The following is a 16,388-nucleotide window of genomic DNA, read 5'->3' as shown; positions in this document are numbered from 1 at the left end:
CGATATATATCGTTCTTTAGCCATAATTCGACTGATAAGTGAACTTGGGTCTTGACAACGTGATGGTTTTAAGATTTTTGTACCAATCAAGTGGATGCAGTATATATATGTACATAACGGGAAAAATTATATAGACACAAGGTATTTTTTCTTATGAATCAGTGTCGGAAGACACAATTTAATTTATTAAAATTGTCTCCAACACTGCGCGCTAAAGTACTGATCATAATGTAATTGTTCTTCATAGACAGAACCAAGTTGTTATTCTTAACAATGATTCATGTGTGACTTATTACAGAAAAAGACTTTTAAAAATATAGCTGGCGATGGGCTAAGGCAAGTGGATTCGGTTTATGGCAGATAAAATAGAAAGAAACGACTGACCTTGCGTCGGGAGCTAATGAGGAAAAAGCTCAAGGACATGAAGACAAGGCAAAAATGTCTACAACTAGTGATCAAATATATAACGCCTTAACTGAAAGTACACCCTAAGACAGAAATTTTTCCAGTAAAGCAAGATATATAAATGAAATTAAAGGAGGTTAAATAATGGCTGGCTATAGAATAGTCATGCCTTGTTACGTTCCTCTTGTCTTTGTATAGCAATTCATATATTTAGCCTGCATATAATAGAATACATATAAGAAATTTTATGATGAATGCTTTGTTTATTAGTCCATTCTTCGATCTAACTCTTTCATATAACATGTATAATTGGACTAATAAATGTTATGTAAAATGCATGCACGTCGATCATCATGAGCCAACCGCGGGCGTGCATGCCTAAAAATTCCACGTACGTATAGCCTTACTTATTCTTGACCTTGTTCTTTTTTTTTCCCCTTTGTGTTTATTAAGTTAAATAATTAATTGAATTGGCCGCTCATTGAGTCAATGTTTTGACGCCTCATCTGTTGGTAAAACTGAAGGATGAACTCCTCGGCCTTGGCATCGATCATGTCGTCAGCGCCAATAGCATCGAAGACCTGGTCAGGATCCTCTTCTTCCTCCTCGTCATCGAGTTCTTGGAGATTGTTTGCGGAAGCATACTGGCTCATGGTGCCAGAAGAAGTTGAGGCCTCCAGTGCTTGGAGATCGTTTGCTGAAGCGTACTGGCTCATGCTGTCAGTAATTGAGGGTGCACCAGCAGCAGGAACATCCATTGCTTGGAGATCGCTTGCCGAAGCGTACTGGCTCATGGTTCCGCTACACGACAAAGCTGAGGGTGAAGATGTGGTGGCACAGTAGTCGTACGCCGCCTGGCTATTGTTGTCCTGGAGATGCAGAGGCCGCATGGACCCCACCAGCTTCTTCCAATCTCCCTTGGTGGATGACACAGCTACCTGAGCTGCTTTCTGCTTTCCTTTTGTACGATGGCGCAACACGAACATTGCAGCTTTGAACAAGCCAAATACACCTGGCTTCTTCTTCGTCTTCCTCATTACGTCATCGGTGAGCCTCTCTCCGTTATTAATGACGCCGTTAGGCTGCAGGGTTTCGACGACATCATTGCGGGTGTCAATATTGTAATTGGAAATTATAGACGCTTGAGCTCTGCTGTTGTCGTTGTCAGTTGCTGTGATGGTGAATACGCCTTCCGTCATTCTTCGGAAGAGCTTTTTCCTGTTAGTGAGGGTTAAAAACGGCGACAACACAATTACCTCCCCTGCAAAATGCAGGTGGAGTTATGGAAAAAGAATTTGGGTGCAATTACAAGTGTTCTTATGCTATATATAGGAGGGCCAAAAGGAACCTAGCTAGAATTTCTATGTTGATCCTGGCGTTACTGTTTTGTTGGACAGTTTTACCATTCAATTTAAGCTTGCAAGTACTGAAATGACCGTGCATTCACATTTGTCATAAAAACAACCACAATAATTATGGGGGAAAAATGTACGGCTCTATTCTTTAGATTTTGTAGCTTAAAATTTTCATTCAACATTAGATCATGCATTTATTCAAAATAACTAAATCGACCAGTAATTGCTTAATTAGGGCAAAACGGTCAAAGGGATGGATGAGTTTGTGTGGCTGCAGAGGAAAGAGACAACCAATGGCGTCCATTTTCTACAATAGCGGAGCTTTCTCCTCGCCACCGCACAACAATGGATGGTTTTCTTTCTCTGCTACTATTCTTGAAGGCTTTGGATTGTTTAACTTTTTCTTAATTCTACTATACTACATAAGAGAATCGAGGAAAGGAAAAAGGAAACATGAGTAGTGTGAGTTCACCTAACACTTATTGTGTGAGAGACTTGTACCAATATCACTAAACTATAGGCCTTGTTTATACCTTGGATATATGGCCAAATTTAAACATCGAAAAAATTAAGTCCCACCTTGAGACATAGGTCAATTTCCCTTTAGTTATACTAATAGCCCATTTGGTCAATCTTCTAAAATCAGCTTATTTTGATAAATGCTTTTCTCAAAAGTGCTTTTGGTGAGAAGTAGTTTGTGCTTGGCTAATTAATTAGAAAAACACTTTTGAGCAGTAATTAGTGTTTGGCCAAACTTTTGAAAACTGCTTCTAAGTGTATTTTTCTCAAAAGTGCTTCTCAGAAAAGTATTTTTAGAGAAACACTGCTTTTTTCTGCTTCTCCAAAATTGCTTTTGCTTCTCCTCAAAAGCACTTTTTTCCTTCCAAAAGCTTCCAAAAGCGCTTTTGGCCAAAAAAAAGCACTTTTGGCCTAAAAAAGAGCTTGGCCAAACAGGCTATAATTCTCTTTTGAGCTTTTAGCACAGGCAGCAGCCATATACAACTTAGTCACCGCCTGATGTTCAAATTGTCTCCTCGGAGGACAAATATTAAGAGGACGTACGCAACAACGCAGTTTCCTGCATCCCAAATGCAAAACTTAAAGCATTCTCTACCCTTCTAGTTAAGCAACATAAGTTATCACTTATCACCAAAGAGAAAAAAGTCTAAGCTGCTAAGTTGTGGGCTGTGGCTATTATAATTTGGCAGTTAATTGAAATGGGAAATATCACTGCAAAGTTTTTGATATGTGCAACAGGCCAAGAATCTAATGTCATTTCTTTCTTATTTTTCCCCTTTTAAATGAGTTCTAATTCCAAACTCAACATGATTTTTAAGCATTAGACTTCAAGGGGTTCCATCTACGTAAATCTTCTAAGGGTACTTCCATTTCTCAGTATATACTACTCAATAACAAAGTTGTCTCGTATGTCAAACTAGACCAAACAAGATGAAAGGTGAAGAAGAGGTTCAACAGAACAAAAATATGAGAGATATCGTGCAGGAACACATTGCTTGCACAGAAGTGACAAAACAACAGCAGCAGCACTCCAAATGACATGCAGAAGAACCGTTTCCCCACTTTTTATCCCCAGCTCTAGATAGCTCCCATCCCCTTTTATTCGTCTAAGACGAAAGGATTTTAACTAGAAAGCGGCTCTGAAGATCTCATGATGCATGGTGACAGTCAGTAATCAACTAGGCCAGCATGTCATATTTTGCTTATTTGCACTTCTTCCATTTGAATAAAAGGGCAGAAGTTCTAGAGTTCATCTATATCCAAGACAGAAAGTTCGTCCACGCAACTAAAACAACAATATTCGTCTCAATCCCATGGGGTTATGAATCTTCACTGGCATGTTTCTCCATTTAAAGTCATCTCAGGCCAACATCATACAAATAAAAATTACCAAAAGTTCTCCATATTTTCTGTAGGCATAAAAATCTCAGACGGTTAAAACTCCTAAAAAGCATAGGACTAGACTAAATAAACTTACATGACTATAACATATGCACAACTAATTGGTATCGCTTAGGTAGATCTTCTCCATCGTACCCTATCTATCGCTTGGTCTGCATGGGTTCGATTGTACTTGGGCAACTATATGTTAATATTCTTTAAGACATGCACCTCGTTACAAAACCAATATGACCGCTACTGCTGATGTATTGCATACACACTTCCATTCTGCTGCCTCTTAACATAAGCTTCTAACTGTCCTGTTGCTGCCAAGACCAGACCTGTCGCACAATGACAAATATGATAGATAGATCTTAGGTAGAGGGATCATCACATCATGTCGAATTAACAAGTTGCAAACTCTGTTAGAATCCTATTTTTTTTATGGCGTAATGCATAGGAATACAGTATCATCGCATAATTAATATATGTATAACATTTGTCTGCTCAGCTTATCAGGTCCTCTCTTCCACCACCAGCCTCGGAAAAAACAACATACCCAGTATAATCCCACATAGTGGGGTCTGGGTAGGGTAATGTGTACGCACACCTTACCCCTACCTTTGTGGAGGTAGAGACCAGCCTCGAAAAAAGAAAGGGAAAAAAGATCAATTTATACCAATATATTGACAGGGTCAAATAAATTTGCACATTGCCACTAGAGGAAGCGATGGACGAATACAAAACATGCTTGGAGAGAGAAATGCAGCAACAAAGGATTAGCTCAATTGGCAACGGCTGCTCATAGAGGAAAGAATGTTTAAACTAGTTATCCCCTATAACCCTCCCACTAATTGTTCCCCATATCCTTCGCCACTGCTACCCTAATCTAAAGAAACATATACATATATCTTCATATATGTGTATATATCAAGACACATGTGTATATATCAAGACACATAAGAACAGCCATAGATTTCTTAAGCAATATAAACAACTTTGTTAAACTGATAAATCTTCCTTGTGAAGAAATAAAGGACATCATCCGATGTCACTGCCTAGAGCAAAACAATATAACAATAAGCACAGAAACTGTACGGAACTATGAAACTGCCTCTTAGATAAAGGACGATTCACATTTACATAAATGTCAATAATAGGGAAATAATAAGAACCAAAAATGCCATTTTCTTTTATATAGCATGAAGTCCATAATTATTATACGCAGCAGACACATTCATCCAACTAATCCCTACCTAGAAAAGGAGCAGAGGGCCTCCCAGGCCTTGACTTAAATTCAGGATGAAATTGCACCCCAATGTAAAATGGATGATCTGGAAGTTCCAAAATCTGCATAAAAGGCATTTTTTTTGGGTTGGGGAGGAAGAACAAGTCAACAATAGCAATAACAGAAAGAATAAAGTAATCAGGAAATCACAACAATGTGACCAAACGATGCACCCAAGGGTGGGGCCTAGTGGTCAATGAAGTGGGAGGAGAACCATGAGGTCTTGGGTTCAAACCCAATGGACGCAAAAAACACTAGGTGATTTCTCCCAATCTACTCAAGCTTTGGTTTGCAGAGTTACCTGGTACCTGTGTGGGTGTGAGGTAGCAGGTATCGGGTGGAATAGTTGAGGTGTGCTCAAGCTAGCCCCAACACCACCGAGATTTTTGAAGGAAAAAAAAAAAGAAGACAATGTGACCAAATGATCACTGACATAGTGCAAGAGCAATGTCACAGAGAACTAGTTTTTCTTTTCTTCAGGAAGTCAATAGTGACTTATAACCGATACTGCAAAAACAAACCTCCATCCGTTTCCCACTTTCATCCCTTCCTACAAATTTCAAGCCGGCTTCTTCCAAAGAGCCAACAATCTCAGGATTGACCTGCAACATACACAAAATGCTAAAACGTTATGCTGCAGGGATGACAACATACATGAAACGACCATTTCAATGCAACAAAGTTAACTCTTATGGTTTAACCTCATATCTATGCCGATGCCGTTCGTCCACATATTCTGAATTGTTATACCTGCCAACAGAAAGAATGTTAGGTACTCTTATAAACATGCAATGCAAATATCAAAGAAATCCTGCACAGGTGCAAAAACTCAGGTAGTCTCAATGAAAAAAGATGTCCAAACGAATATCATAGTCCCCATCCCGATCAGGCTTGATAACTTCAAGATCAGGTGTTATGCTCCTGTCAGAGGTACACAGCATACAAATTACATTCTAAGCCTAGTTCAAAGCCTCGGAAGCCCTGAAAGATGACAAATGACCCAATCATCTGATGGAGGCACTCTAATGATGATAGATGAAAGCTTTCTAGTCTAATTCTTATGATTCAACTGTGAAATGATGATGTATAGAATCTGTACAGCTTTGCAGTGATACAATCAGGAGTCTGGAACAATGTTCTTCGAGAACCAAGCCTCATGGTACTTCCCATATGTGTTTTTGATCCCTGCATTACCAAGAAGATGTAGTAGAGAATCTTACTAATCCATACTTTAAAGAGAATGTAGCAGCGAAATGGGAAATTTATTATAAAAAGGCAATTCAGCATCCATCTATTTATGCTTTATAGTGAGCAAACTACCTCTGGCATGAAAATTACAACTCGCTCAGGTGTCTGGGGATCAAACTCTTCACTATTGGCCTTCTCCAAATGTAAAACCTTCAATGGTTAAACCATATAGTGCCAACTATTACAGAGTTATCAAACACAATGAATCTTCTGATTTGATGTTCAAGAAAATGAACTCACAGATCTAGCAAACTCAATAACAGAGATCTGCATCCCTAAACAGATCCCCAGATATGGCACGCTATTCTCCCTGGCGTACCTTGCAGCCAACATCATTCCCTTGACACCCCGATCACCAAATCCACCAGGAACCAAAACGCATGTTGCACCCTGCACAGGAGGATTTGATTAAATAGCCTCTAAAATGAACAAGATTTCTGCACAACCTTGCTAGTGAAATTTTCAGAGAAAATAGTCCATACTTAAAAGTCTTGGTAATATTAGATGACAAACGCTATTCAGGGATACACTGCATGTTATTGTAATAGAAGCTTAGAATTTGACTGGAGTGACATATTCACACACATCTCACATTAGCACTCAGCATTAACGAGGCATCTTAAGGTAGACCCTAGAAAACCACAACCACCATGAGCTAGAATCGGCTAGTGGGTACCCACAATAAATGTACAAATGGAAGTAAGATGATGAAAGTTGGCAGGTGGGCTAAAGGCCAACCTTGAGTAAGTAGCAGTGCAATAAAAAATTTGAATTGTCAAATTCATCCAAAATAAACCTCGAATTGTCAACACGCCAAGGAGACAACATGACGTGTTAAAGAGATGATCAGCTAAGAAGTTGGTCACCCTTGCTCTATGACTAATATTGCTATAAAAAACTACTGTTTTTTTTTTCTCAGTAGAAAAAGAAGGTGAAGTAATTCATGTCTAAATAAAGTGAAAATATTGAGCAAACCATGAGCAATAACTGGAGCAAGAATGAAGGATGACATAACTATTACTACTAGACAAGGATCAAAATTTACCCTTAGAGTCTTCCATGCAGCTGCATGAGCTTCTGGATTCTATGCAAAAATGTAGTTACAATCAGCAGTCTGAGGCAGCACTTAACAGGAAAAAGAGGAAAAGCTAGGTACCAATTTAGCACTATCATCTTCAAGATCTGATGCTGCAATCCAGTCAATTGATGGCTTCAATGAACATGCAATACATGCATGCATAAGAGCCTGGAAATATGAAAAGAAACATAGAGAGACAGAGTAGTCAATACCAAGTAACAGTTTTAGGCTGCAAAAGTCTTATCTTTCTATTCCAGCACCAGGAAGTAGAATATTAGCAATGTCCAATAGGAAAATGCTACTTTGAAAATAAAATCAGAAGCAACACATGCAGGTCGGTTCCTGAAACTTCAGTTTGGTCTATTATGCTTTAAAAGAAATGTGGAGATGTTCTTTGCAGTATCATTAATGGTACCTTCACTACAGACAAATATGAATCTGTTAGCCCAACGTACTTCCCAACCATTGCAATGCTCACCTGAAAAAAGAATAAGTTTTGCTCAGAGCATGTACTTGTTAGAAATTATACCTATATTTCCTGATCCTACTAACAGATTTGGTAATGTTATCAGATGTCTCAGCTCTTCTGGTCCACTCCTGTAAATCAACATGTCTTGCCACACTGAGACACAGATAAATATTGTCAGCAAACATATTAAGCTCTTACAAAATATCAAAATCGATGAGGCTCGTTTAGGTCCATATCAGATAGCAGCTACTTATAATTTAAAAAAATACAAGGTTAAACTCATAAATGAGAAAAGAACTGCATATGTAGCTATTAAATAATTTTGGGATTTCAGTAGAACAGTAGGGGAATAATGAAAGTAGAGAATTACTCCCTCTTTTCCAGAAAGAATGACATTATCATCAGTATTTGCGGATCCAAACAGTTTTCTCTTTGTCTATGATGTTTTCAAAGACTTTTAACTAAAAAATATATTAAGTGTGATGCATAATAGTATTACGTACTGTATTTGCTAAATATTAAAATTTTAGCTAAGAGAATTCAAGAAAGTTGATATCTGAATTCACACCATAAATTTGATGCATTGACTCCCATTTTCGAATCCCAACATTCTTTCGGGGATGCAGGGAATAGTTTTAAAATTCCAAATTCTAGCTTAAAGAAAACATAAAAGAAGAACGAAGAAGCTTAGTACCTTAGTAAATCCAGTTGCTTTAGAATAGCATCATGAGCACTTTGGTTCTGTTTTAAAAATGGTAATCATGAGCAATATTTACATTACAATACAACAAATGACTAATGGCAGCAAGGCCCACCTGAAGCAAGAGAGGAATGTGCCAAATGTTTGGAACATCATGGATATTTAGGATATTAGCAACCTAGGGGAAAAGCAATAAAATGGAAAAGTTAAAAGTGACTTTCAAACCCAAGACGCACAGTAAGAAAAAGCCTCACAAATGAAACTTACAGGAACATGACAAAATTGCGAAAGCTTCTGTTTGGCATTCTCAAGCAATGGCTGTAAGACAATCAAAATAAACATATTTCCACTGGGTTAGCAGAATGGAGATGTGTCAAAGAAAAACAAACTCCTACAAATTGAGGTGAAACTGACATTTGAATTGCCTTGCTCTGACTCACATTGAGGAGCTTTTACTTAGAGAAAGCAAACCTATTAAGATGATAGGTCCTAATGCTTCTAAGAAAACTAGCGAGGACGTTCACTGCTAATCCATCTTACAAACTTGGAAGATAGAACAAATGAAAGGGAAAGGGGATCACAGAGATCCTTGCATCTTCTAAGCACAGTCTAGCTCATCTTAAAACTGTTATGAAATATTAACTAAACTAATCCTGTAGGTATCATATAGAATACTAAATGCAGATTATTGCAAAGGATGGCAAAATACCTGAGCAGAACGGCATGCTAAAAAATGGGGAATCAAACCTAATGCTCTCAATTCCCGCACACTATGTTGTGTAGGCTTAGTTTTCTGCAGAGGCAAGGGAGACTACAGTGAGGAGTATAGGGAAAATAAAGGGAACAAGAACAAAACAGTCACATGCTTTAATCATATACGTGGCATAAGGTATTACTTGCTCACCCACGACCCCCAATACAGGTATAAGACTGACGTGAATGAGGCAAAAGTTATCTTGCCCTGATAGATAAAAATAGCACAGTTACACCAGGAAATTGCAATAAAGAAAAGTTAAACTAATGAATACATTAATACAAATCATTAGAGGGCATTCAGCTAGAGACTAGAAATCGATGGCATAAATGATCACCCCCCCCCCCCTCTTCCAATTTAAGCAAATTCTCACTTACCGACTGAAAAATATAACTGTCGTAAAGCCTCAATGAAGGGCATTGATTCAATATCGCCTAAAAATGATCAAGTAAGATGTTATGTGAGAAGAAACGACATGCTCATGGATAAGGAGTAAGAGAAAGGAGCAGCTTTGAGTATATAAGATACCACTGCATCTAGAAGAACTTACCTACAGTCCCACCCAATTCAATGACACAAACATCTGCAGGTCCCTCCTCCCCATCCACAGGAACAAGAGATACAGACTCAATCCAATCCTTGATAGCATCAGTGATGTGTGGAACCACCTGAAGAGGGGGGGGGGACAATGTCCCCCCACAGTTCTTAGTAAGAGGTTTCTTTTACACTGATTTTCTCATACATCATATAGCGGCAACAAAGTATAATCACCTGAACAGTTTTTCCGAGATAATCACCTTTCCTTTCCTTCTCTAGTACAGACTGGTGCATAAAAAAACTTATTTGGTGTTAAAGGGAAGCATATCCAAACACAGACACACAGACATGCATTCGTGTATATCTATAAGCACCTGATATATCTTTCCAGTTGTGATATTGTTGTCTTTAGTCAATGTCACATCGAGAAATCGTTCATAATTTCCTAAATCTAGATCAACCTGTTGAAGCACAGCAATATTGCAAAGAATGAGCGAACATCTTTGAAGCTTTGCAACATTATATTGATGAGAACACGGTATTCTCTCTGATAATTTTCATGGAAGAGAGTATTGATGACAAGAGTTGAACAAGGGGAAAGAATTTAGGTAACAATAAATATCCATTATAAATGAAGTAAAGTTGTAATTATTGAAGTGAAGTAGGGCAATACGGCAATAGAGAAAAACAAAGAGAAGGAAGGAACCTCTCCACCATCATCGAGCACAAAAACCTCGCCATGCTCAAAAGGAGACATGGTACCAGCATCAGTGTTCAAATAAGGATCTGCAAAACGCATGAATATTGTGGAAACAAAAGAGAGTAGCAGTAGTGAAGTAAGCACAATTAAAAAGAAACACAAACCAATTTTGATGGAGGTAACCCGAAGGCCACAGGCTTTAAGAACAACACCGATGCTACTTGCTGTGACGCCCTTCCCCAAACCACTCACCACCCCTCCTGTTACCACAACGTACTTCATTCTTTCCACCTTCTCCTTTTGCCAGCTACTCACTACACGCCTCGCCGCCGGAATCTGTTGGGCAGCTGCCCGTCTGAACGTACGAGCCGGAACCCAAAAGGCGTATCTTGTCAGTATCCACATTTTTATTTTATTTTATAGAGAGACGCAACATTGGGAGTTCGCTGCACTATAACTTATTTTTTCCTTTGTTTCCCTTTTCTCCCCCTTCAAGAGTATACAGGCTTGATTCTACATTAACCTAAACTGTTTTACATGGAACTTCCAAAAAAAGGCAAAAAGGGTAAGCTTGCCTATGTATTATACGTCTCGCACACAAGTTACTCAACAAGGTAAGTACTTGTATAATAAGTATACCATCAAATTACTTATCGGTTAGAATCGAAATGACTGTTAAAATTGGCTTGACCTGTGAAGACATAAGTTCTTTGAGCTTGTTCAAAATCGAGGCTTAAATCAAACCCTCTTTAGGGGTCTTAACAACTTTGATCGGTCAATAAAAATAATTCTAGCTGCTAATTAAATATATAAAGATATACAATAATATATATAAAATATGTGCATTATAATTTAATATATAAATATTATATATTTATCGACTATTATTTATTTTAAAGAGGTTATATTGTATTTTTTTTAACTATGTTTTTGTCATGCCCCGAACCTTGGGGCAAGACTGGCACCTGGTGCATCACCTATCCTTGCGTACCAACTTGCGACTAAGGGACTTTGAACATGTGATGTCAAACTTTGGTCATGGGCCGCATTGCAAGACAACTGCGAATGCTGACTAAATATCAATATAAAGTTGTGCCGTCATAATTATTTCAGCCGACAAACCAAACAAATATACATACAAGACCTACAAGCCCAACATATTGCACTAACTGACAGGATATGTCTAAAAGCCTCTGCTGATGGATATACTGTGATCGGAATAGCTCCCCGACCTACTCATAACATATATACATATATACATAAGATTACATAAAGCTCTAGACCGGGCAACTCTGAAAGGCATGGAGCATACCGATCAAGCTGAACTCGGACAATACTTAATGAGGAGGTCTACTCGCATGTCTGTCTGAACCTGCACGCATGAAATGCAGCGACCCCAGAAAAGGGACGTCAACACGAAATAATATATCGAGTATGTAAGGCAATATACTGAAAGTTGAAACTGAACTAATAATATAATAACTGCAAGTAGCTGGAAGTCAAAGATAATGTGAAGATATGCTTACCTGCTGATACTGACTCAACTCTCTCAATTTAGAAAGTAAAATAGTTGTCCGGCCCTATAAGACTCAGTATATATATATAACTGCTATGTCGCAGTAAGCTTGCTTATCGGCGCTCGACCATACAAGGCTCTGTATCTCGACCAACTAGGCTCGCTCATAGCGCTCGGCCACACTAGGCTTGATATATAACTTACCATCTGATTAGAGGTTGCTCAATAGGGGTCTGCCCATCGATTATAGCTCGATGGTAATGAAAATACTGTAATACTGTATATATAAACTCTCTGTTCTCTTCACTAGAAGAAGGAAATACTCAATTGAATATGAAGTCCCAATAAGGAGAATATGGTAACTTACAAAATTAGGAAAATATATGTAATTTGCGAGACTAGCAAAATATGCGTAAATTCTGTATATGAATTTTTCTTTATGTCTCGTTACCAAACTTGTGTAATGACGAGATCATGCAAAATGAAATAACGACTTAGCCTTAACATACCTAGAGTAAGGAAAAATCCGTATGATATTCTTGAAAAAAATTACACCATACTTCTTTAGAACCGCAAAATTTCTCCGTTTATAAGACTCTAAAATTTCTCGCTGGAATCGTTGAAGCTCGTAAAAATCATGTTGCTTAAGGTATAAAAAATCTAATTTGAAGGTTTTTTTTTTTTTTAGAATGGAAAGTTGAAAACCAACAAAGATAGCAAACATTCCCACTTCTAATTGAAATGTATTCGATATGTAAAGTTTTGGAAATGTAATGAAATGAATGTGTACTAACACATTAGTTGCCACCTAATAAAGATTGATCAAGAGTCATATTTTTAAAGAGTGGCATGCTGCCACATTACTCTTTTTCATCTTTATCCAAATAGTTTTTTTAATTAATTAATTAGGTAATATCCCGCTACCCAGTAATTAAATAATTACCCGTATAATTAAGAATTGTCTCATATTACTTAAAATACTACTTATTTTTAAATATCTTATACATCATACTATCATGATCATGTGGTACCTTGTATGGTGCTAGTCCATAAATATCGGGTATTTATAGTCCGGACCGTATTTTATCTCAAAATGCCAAACTTCGATGAAATTCATTTTCGTCGATTTGCTTACCTTCTCACCTTCACGAATTTAATTATCACTTGCTTGAAATAACATAATACTTATAATCTCACAATAATCTCATCTCCGAACATACGTCGAATAACTTACGACGAAACTTTATCGTACGAAAATGCGGGATGTAACAATTTGTATATGATACAATTTACATATTTTGTCAAATTGGATTTAATTAACTGGCGCTTTTGGATTTTAGTATGACTTTATTTATTTATGTGTTAAATATTAAATGTTTATTTTGTCTTTTATTTTATAAGTCGGAAAATATTTATTGTTATATATTGGAGCAACATTGCTATCGAGTTTACCCCTTTTATACACATAAATACACAACAACAATAACAAAGCAATAAAATCTCACAAGTGGGGTTTGGGGAGGGTAGAGTATACGCAGACCTTGCCCCTACCCTGGAGGGGTAGAAAGATTGTTTTTGAAAGACCCTTGGCTCAAGAAGAAAAAAATAAATAATAGACAATAGATCAGTGACAACAACAAACGCCAAAAAAATAATATCAGCATCATGTAAGACACAGAAAATAAATGTAAGAGCAATAACAATAACTAGTAATAATGCCATAGAAAGTAGTGTGGAAACTACATAAACCACTAACAAACCAAGACGAAACATTATCAGCCCAGCCCAGCCCCTAGAATAACGTAGAAAAACGCTCGACTCCCTCCTAACATATAACCCTAATGCTTGACCTCCACACCTTCCTATCCAGAGCCATGTTCTTGGAGATGTGAAGTTGCGTCATGTCTTGCCTGATCACCTCACCCTAATACTTCTTAGGCCGCCCTCTACCTCTTCTCATACCTGCCAATGTCAACCGCTCACACCTCCTAACCGGGGCATCTATGCTTCTCCTTTGTATGTGCCCAAACCATCTAAGTCTCGCTTCCCCCATCTTGTCGTCCATGGGAGCTACACCCACCTTTTCCCGAATATCTTCATTTCTAATCTTATCTAGCCTAGTGTGTCTGCACATCCACCTCAACATCCTCATTTCCGCTACTTTCATATTTTGGGTATGAGAATTCTTGGCTACCTAACATGGCCGGTCTAACCACTGCTCTATAGAACTTGCCTTTAAGTTTTAGTGACACTTTCTTGTCACACATGACTCTAGATTATAACCTTCATTTCATCCACCCCATTCCTATATTGTATGTGACATCCTCGTTAATCTCCCCATCCTCCTGGATAATTGACCCAAAGTACTTGAAACTTCCTCTCTTGGGGATGACTTGTGAGTCGAGCCTTACGTCCATGTCCGCTTTACCCGACGCATTGCTAAACTTACACTCTGGATATTATGTCTTAGTCCTATTCAACTTGAAACCTTTAGACTCAAGGGTCTGCCTCCAAACCTTCGGCCTCTCATTAATGTCACATCGCGTCTCATCAATCAGAACTACATCATCAGTGAACAACATACACCATGACACTTCCCCTTGAATATGGTGTGTTAGTGCATCCATCACAGGGCAAATAAGAATGGGCTGAGCGCAGATCCTTGGTGCAACCCCATAACAATAGGAAAGTGCTCCGAGTTACCTCCCACATTCTTAACCTGAGTCTTAGCTCCCTCATACATGTCCTTTATCATCCGAATGTAGGCTACCGGCACACCTTTCACCTCCAGGTATCTCCAAAGAACCTCTCTATGAACCTTGTCATACGTTTTTTTCTCTATGTCAATAAACACCATGTGTAGATCCTTCCTCCTATCCATGTACTGTTCCACCAATGTCCTAATAAGGTGGATAGCTTCTGTAGTAGAACGACCCGGCATGAACCTGAACTAGTTTTTGGATATAGACACTGCCCTTCTCACCCCTCCCTTCCATAGCCCTCTCCCAAAATTTCATGGTATGACTTAGTAACTTGATGCCCCTATAGTTATTGCAATTATGAATATCACATTTGTTCTTGTGGCGGTATCATCATACACCACCTACATTCATCTGGCATCTTCTTCGTACCCCACATCCTTTTATACACATAAATGTTGAATATAATTGTATTTGAGTTTGCTGAAATACATTAATAGTCACTTTATGTTATCACCAATTATCAAATAGACATATGTTTACCCGTAAAATGGTACATTTGAATTTATACATGATTTCTAAATAAGTGAATTAATTTGATCCTGTGATAATGAAAGGATTAACGAAATATACTACACTTAGCCTTGAAATGTAGATGAAATCATAGAAAGCAGTCATTCCAGGGGCAGAGCTTCCGAGCCTAACAATGATGAGACTAAAGAACAAGAAAGTAAGATTGTATAAAGCTTGGAATAGATTATAGCATTCGTTTGCCAAAAAATTCATGTCCTTACAATGGTAATAAAGCTCAATATTTATAGTTACATCTAGGGAATAAGGACCTAGGATCAAACCCCTATTCAATGCCAATTATGAGTGCCTTTGAAGAGTGTGTAACGGTAGGCATAAATACCATATCCCTTTGTAACGGGCAGTATACTAAATGCTGTGGAATATTTTTCATTAAATGCTACCAGGCGGAAGGTATTTATTCCCTCTTTATGAGTGTCGTTTCTTCAGGTAACAAACGAAATAATTGCATTCGATTCTGACTATCACTTGCCTTAGGTTCCACGTGTCATTTTTTAAGCGTCCACCTGTAGCAACATATTTTACCGTATACAGATAGTCCCCTAGTTTCCGGTGGCAAAAATATTTTACAGTATATAGATAGTCCCCCTGATTTTCGGTGGCACAACTTTGTGTCACCAGGAATTTAGTAGAAACACTCTTTTTGGGGGAAACTACTATCATTCCTTCTAAAAAAAACTTCTGACGGTTGATTAGACGCATGTCTCTCCGTATTTAATGCTTCGAACACACATCATCCCACGATTTATCATAGATTTTGCCGGTTATCGAGGTAATCATGGTCATGAATTTAGCCGCCTAAACCTTTACTTATATGCATCCATCTTCTTTGCTCATACTCCATAACTCTCCAAACTTCCCAAAGCTTTCTTTATTGTTCTTCACCTTTTCTTTAACTTCCTTCAAACGAGAAAGTTTTTCCTTCATCCGTAACATTTAATGGCTTCTTCTTCAAAGAACACCAGCTCTTCAAAGAGCAAAAGTAAGGCCGAGTATGCTCCTCCTCCATTAGTGGGTTCCATCATTCCTATAAGTCTTGTTACAATAAAAGACTTCGAAGAGAAATTCCCTTCGGTTAACCCTCACACGTGGGCCATTAGCAAATACCCTTCTTCCATCTGTTCTTCCAATATTACTGTTATGAAGGAA

General features: G+C 38.1%; 2 protein-coding genes across 3 annotated transcripts; both read right to left on the bottom strand.

Moving 5' to 3' along the window:
• Positions 1–427: 427 nt before the first annotated feature.
• Positions 428–1,701, bottom strand: LOC104225770 (uncharacterized). The gene has a single exon (XM_009777634.2). It carries the CDS (start codon positions 1,602–1,604, stop codon positions 867–869), a length of 738 nt encoding a protein of 245 aa, XP_009775936.1. The 5' UTR covers positions 1,605–1,701; the 3' UTR covers positions 428–866.
• Positions 1,702–3,578: 1,877 nt separating this feature from the next.
• On the bottom strand, positions 3,579–11,001 carry LOC104225771 (uncharacterized). 2 transcript variants are annotated; one of them, XM_070147664.1, is made up of 22 exons: positions 10,598–11,000; positions 10,440–10,519; positions 10,108–10,194; positions 9,968–10,018; positions 9,747–9,864; positions 9,574–9,630; positions 9,339–9,403; positions 9,152–9,235; positions 8,710–8,760; positions 8,558–8,620; positions 8,437–8,483; positions 7,826–7,895; positions 7,689–7,751; positions 7,352–7,441; positions 7,241–7,279; positions 6,436–6,585; positions 6,268–6,345; positions 6,047–6,132; positions 5,649–5,697; positions 5,469–5,549; positions 4,916–5,009; positions 3,579–4,000 (listed from the first exon to the last, which is right to left on the bottom strand). In XM_070147664.1, exons 1-22 carry the CDS (start codon positions 10,836–10,838, stop codon positions 3,915–3,917), a joined length of 1,830 nt encoding a protein of 609 aa, XP_070003765.1. In that variant the 5' UTR covers positions 10,839–11,000; the 3' UTR covers positions 3,579–3,914. The 2 variants fall into 2 exon arrangements, 1 of the variants encoding a protein (XP_070003765.1); XR_011400326.1 differs by lacking the exons at positions 3,579–4,000; positions 4,916–5,009 and having other exon boundaries at positions 5,465–5,549; positions 5,649–5,928; positions 10,598–11,001.
• Positions 11,002–16,388: the final 5,387 nt, after the last annotated feature.

This window comes from Nicotiana sylvestris, chromosome 6 (assembly GCF_000393655.2).
Source record: "Nicotiana sylvestris chromosome 6, ASM39365v2, whole genome shotgun sequence".
Lineage (NCBI taxonomy): Eukaryota > Viridiplantae > Streptophyta > Magnoliopsida > Solanales > Solanaceae > Nicotiana > Nicotiana sylvestris.
The sequence above is the reverse complement of the archived record's forward strand: the minus strand, read 5'-3'. Positions and strand labels throughout refer to the sequence as shown.